The following is a 4,243-nucleotide window of genomic DNA, read 5'->3' as shown; positions in this document are numbered from 1 at the left end:
AAGCGTTCATATCAAACCCGACGTCCCGAGTCATTACTTTGAAGATAGTTATTCTAAAAGTAATTGCTCTTTTGACCAATCAGATATGCTCTGAAAAAGAGCCGATGCGAAAATATCTAACGTGATAATTTCCCATCATTATTCAACAGGCTAATGGGTCTCCAGTTGTCTATATAAAGAGTATCCTTATTAAGTTTGGGAATCAAAGTAATTACACCTTGCTTTAAGGAAGCCAGGAACTCCCCTTTTTCTATTGATTCTTGAAACATAGCAAGAATGAAAGGAATCAATTTATCATTGAATGCTTTATAAAACCATCATTTCCAGGAGACCTATTGTCCCTTAAAGGCTTTTAATACAGTATTTTATCACAATTTCAGATAACTCATAATCACAAAAATCATTATCTATCTTCTTAGCAATGTTTGCAACACGTCATGCTCTATCAACTGAGCTATGAAGGAGCACGTAGACGTCACTAGAATGATGACAAGCAATTTTAACGGATTCTAAAGGGAATCAGAATTCCAAACTAATTTCTATGGCAACACAGTTGTCAATTTTGTAAACAATCATTTTCGAACGTGTGTTGCCAAGAGACATCTAACCGACGTTCTATGGAACGTTTTCTGTGCGAAAACAACAACTTTGCTGCTGACAACAAACTTGTTTGATTTTTGAGACCTGAGAACAATCGACTGGAAAATGCCTGGGTGCTTTTCAAGACTGGCGGAGAGAGTGCGTGGACGTCGGCGGCCTACTGCGTCGACAGGTTGTTCAAATTCATTTGTGGCTTGTTTTTCTTGTCTTTTTCTGTTTTGCAGGGTTCGTGATCGTCGACAGGTGGACAGCGACTTCGAAGAGGGTATGTGGAGTTTAAAACTCTTATTTTACTACATTTAACAATGTCATTATAATTTGCGAAATGTTGTGTATTTCTATCATTCAGACTTGGCAAAAATGCTTGTGCTAGAGATGTTGTAGCTAGCTAGCTTGCTAGCTAACATTAACTTTAGTAACTGTTGCTAAGCAATCGACTTTTGCTACCTAGCTAGCTAGTATTAGCAATTTTGCTACATTTTATGTCCTAACAATAGTTTATTTTATATTCCAATGTTCCTCATTTTAGAAACAACTGTCCTGGATGAGGTCCAGTTGGATGTGCCATTGGATGATGTGCCAGATGTTCCACAGCTGCCAGTCCTCCTTGATGTCCAGAATGCTGCTATCATCCTTGAGGATGTGCCAGATGTGCAGACTATCCTTGAGGTATAATTTTCTGAATTTTTGGGGTTTTATGTTTGAAAAATATCCCAGATATTCAAGTTGTGTCTCTTTTAACATGGAACAAATCTCTTGTCTGCTTTCTGCTTTAGGAGGCCACTGGCAATTGGCAGTTGATTCCGATTAGGTTCAGCCCCCTGTACTGTGGGCCTGTTGTGATCAGGGTAAGAGACCCCCACACAGTCACATCACGGTTACAATGTTTACTGTTTCCAACATGAATGGATTGTAATGTGCAGAACAATGCCGGTCCGGTGGTTAAAGCTTGGAGAACTTTCCAGTTCATCAGCCCCATCATCACCTACATGCGTGGGGGATCCCAGGTATGTGTCATTGTAACTAGCTAATCCTAATCTACATTGTCAGTCATTTGATCTTGGTGGAAATGTGTCACAGCAATTGCTGAAGTGGTTTTGTTGATGTTGTCTTGTTGTTTATCTCAACAGCAAGTGGTGGTGAGGATGCACCACGTGAGTAGGGTGAGAGGCCTGGAGACTCAACTGGTGTGGGCCATCTCCAAGGAGACAGCCATGCTTAGTCCAGAGGGCATCCCCTACTGTGCCACCAAAGTGCAGTCCATCACTTGGATCCAGGTAAGATGTAAATACTACTGAAATAGTAGTAGATTAGGCTTTTCTTCACTTATTCCATTTGGCCTTAACATGTATTCTCTCTCTGTCAGCGTGTGGCTGGCAGGGTGACCCACTATGCGTCTCACCTCTGCCACGAGACGTCTGTGGACGTGACGCTTGGCTGCTACCAGGTAAATAAACGATTTCCTATGTATATAGACTAGACATTACTGGGCATTTTTACATTAGATTTGGTGTGTTTTCTAATAACATTTGTGTGTTGTAAACAGGTGTGTTGTGTGTGTTTTGAGCAGCAGACTGATGTCTCAGTGGTGTATGCCACTCTCCACATGGGGCTGGATGGGCTTCTCTCCTCTTCAGCGTGGTCGGAGGCCGCCTCCTTCTCTACGCCCACCACTCAGCAGTTCACTGACCCAGAGCCTGAGGGCCACAACTGCTATGAGGTCAGACGTTACACACACATACTATTGACTAGGAGCATTAAGATCCTTCCATTGACCGATTGTTTATGTCATTGCACTGGTCACTGATTTTGAATGCTTGTTTTGTTGTCATAGGGCTGGGAGGAGGACCTGCTGCCTGAGGAGAGGGAGGTTCCTCTGCTAAAGTGAGTTCCTCTAAATGTCTGTGTAGTCTGGGCTTGTCAGATGCTGAAGGATAGTGGTCATAATGCTGTTATCCCCCATTGTCTCTAATGGTTGACATGCTCCATTCCCTCCCTTTCACAGCCTCTACCTTACCACCAAGAGAGTGGAGGACATCGCCCTGAGGCTCGTCTCCCTGCGCCAGGCCTTCACTGTGAGTGGACGCACTTTTCTTTTTGTCTCTGTGACTTCTTGTTCTGTCTCCAAGAGGAAGATGTCTCACCCTAACTCTTCCCTCTTCCCTAGACCCTGCTTGGTTCCACCCTGAGCAGGAACCAACTGTTTGTGGCGGGAAAGGTCCTCCTGGGCGCCCTGGTTCAGGCCAACCACATGGTAACTCCTTAACTCATTATCTTTCAAGGGAAAGAGAGCGTCCCTGAGGGGAAATGTGTTCTGTTCACTAAGATGCTCTTTTCTTTGTCATAGGACGAGGCCAAGTTCATCCGTACCTATAACGACTTTGTGGACTACCTGAGTGACCCCTCCAAGCGGAATGACATTGAGAGGGAGCTGGCTGAGGCAAAGGTGAGTTCATTAACTCTTTCAAGTGTCACTGAGTTCTTCCACATGCATGTCTTTTATATATCACAGTAGCTGATCTATATGAAGTCATTCCTATTTTCTCCAAACGTGTTTTCTTGTCCTAGATCCATCATGTGAACATGATAGATGTCCTCTTTGAGCTGGTGCTGTTTGGGATGATGACAGCTCAGAAGTCCCTGATGGTGGTAAGTAGCATCTCACTGGTACATGTTTTGATCTCTCTCTATTAGCAGTTTCACTTAAATTCCTCATCTCTTCTATTCTCTCCTCTTTTCTCCTCCTTTGTTTCCTTTAGCACCCTGGTGGGTTCGTGGAGCGTCTGTACGCTCTCCTGTACTCCTTCCTGCCCACTGCTGCCAACATGGAGCCTGAGGCTGACAGATACCTGCTGCTGCTCAATGTAAGAGTCAAGAGGTTACTTCCTGTTTACTTCCATATTCTTAGTGTACTTCCTTTTTACTTCCTTATTCATGATTAACCAGGTTCCAATGCCATTTTAGGGGAAGTATTTCTAATTGTCTCTCTCCTCTTGATAAGCTAGTAACTCAGAGACATTTTCTATGTGTTGTGTGGTGTTCTCTTCAGGGCGGACTGATGGCTCTGCTAGATGACATGTTTGGCCAGCAGCTGGCCTGGTACTTTAACCCAGAGTCTCTGGTCACTGAGCTCTCCAGCCTCCTGGAGTACCACTTGGAGAGCCTCATGGCCAGCATGTAGTCCTACTGCAGGGACCATACTCCTTTCTCCTTCTCTCTCTCTTTTGAAGGAATTGAGGACTTGAAGTGCTTTGTTGAACCATGATTAGTTAACACCCATGAATTTAATGTATTCTCGTGTTTTCTCTCCCCACAGGATTCTTGTGACACTTTGCCACTCAACAGGGATCTAGACACCAATGCACTACATAACTTTGCACTGAATTTGACATTTTAAAATAAAATAAGTTGTAGTTCAAAAACATTTTTGTTTCTGTCTTTTCATCTATTTGATTTATGACCATTTCCTCTTCCTAGAGTTATAATGCTAATATTAGATTATTACATGAACAATGATGCTTTATTATCTGCAAATGGAAATAAAAAACTATGTTTAGATGATTTACAGATACTACAGGCCCACACTTTATATGGATTTGTAGTGTGGTTTGTGATACTGTACTATTTAAAAACATGTAGGACT

The 4,243-nt window shown here is 42.9% G+C and overlaps 1 protein-coding gene across 2 annotated transcripts; it reads left to right on the top strand.

Moving 5' to 3' along the window:
- Positions 1-263: 263 nt before the first annotated feature.
- On the top strand, positions 264-4,008 carry LOC115101536 (uncharacterized). Of its 2 annotated transcripts, XM_065016738.1 has the most exons (14): positions 266-865; positions 1,130-1,269; positions 1,377-1,448; positions 1,524-1,607; positions 1,731-1,877; positions 1,967-2,047; positions 2,171-2,320; positions 2,435-2,484; positions 2,606-2,675; positions 2,768-2,854; positions 2,948-3,046; positions 3,169-3,249; positions 3,360-3,464; positions 3,917-4,008. In XM_065016738.1, exons 1-14 carry the CDS (start codon positions 706-708, stop codon positions 3,995-3,997), a joined length of 1,407 nt encoding a protein of 468 aa, XP_064872810.1. In that variant the 5' UTR covers positions 266-705; the 3' UTR covers positions 3,998-4,008. The 2 variants fall into 2 exon arrangements, with proteins under 2 accessions (XP_064872811.1, XP_064872810.1); XM_065016739.1 differs by lacking the exon at positions 3,917-4,008 and having other exon boundaries at positions 264-865; positions 3,191-3,249; positions 3,360-3,448.
- The last annotated feature ends 235 nt before the right edge of the window (positions 4,009-4,243 follow it).

The sequence above is a fragment of the Oncorhynchus nerka genome, unplaced genomic scaffold (genome assembly GCF_034236695.1).
Source record: "Oncorhynchus nerka isolate Pitt River unplaced genomic scaffold, Oner_Uvic_2.0 unplaced_scaffold_894, whole genome shotgun sequence".
Classification (NCBI taxonomy): domain Eukaryota; kingdom Metazoa; phylum Chordata; class Actinopteri; order Salmoniformes; family Salmonidae; genus Oncorhynchus; species Oncorhynchus nerka.
This window is presented reverse-complemented; position numbering and strand designations above follow the sequence as displayed.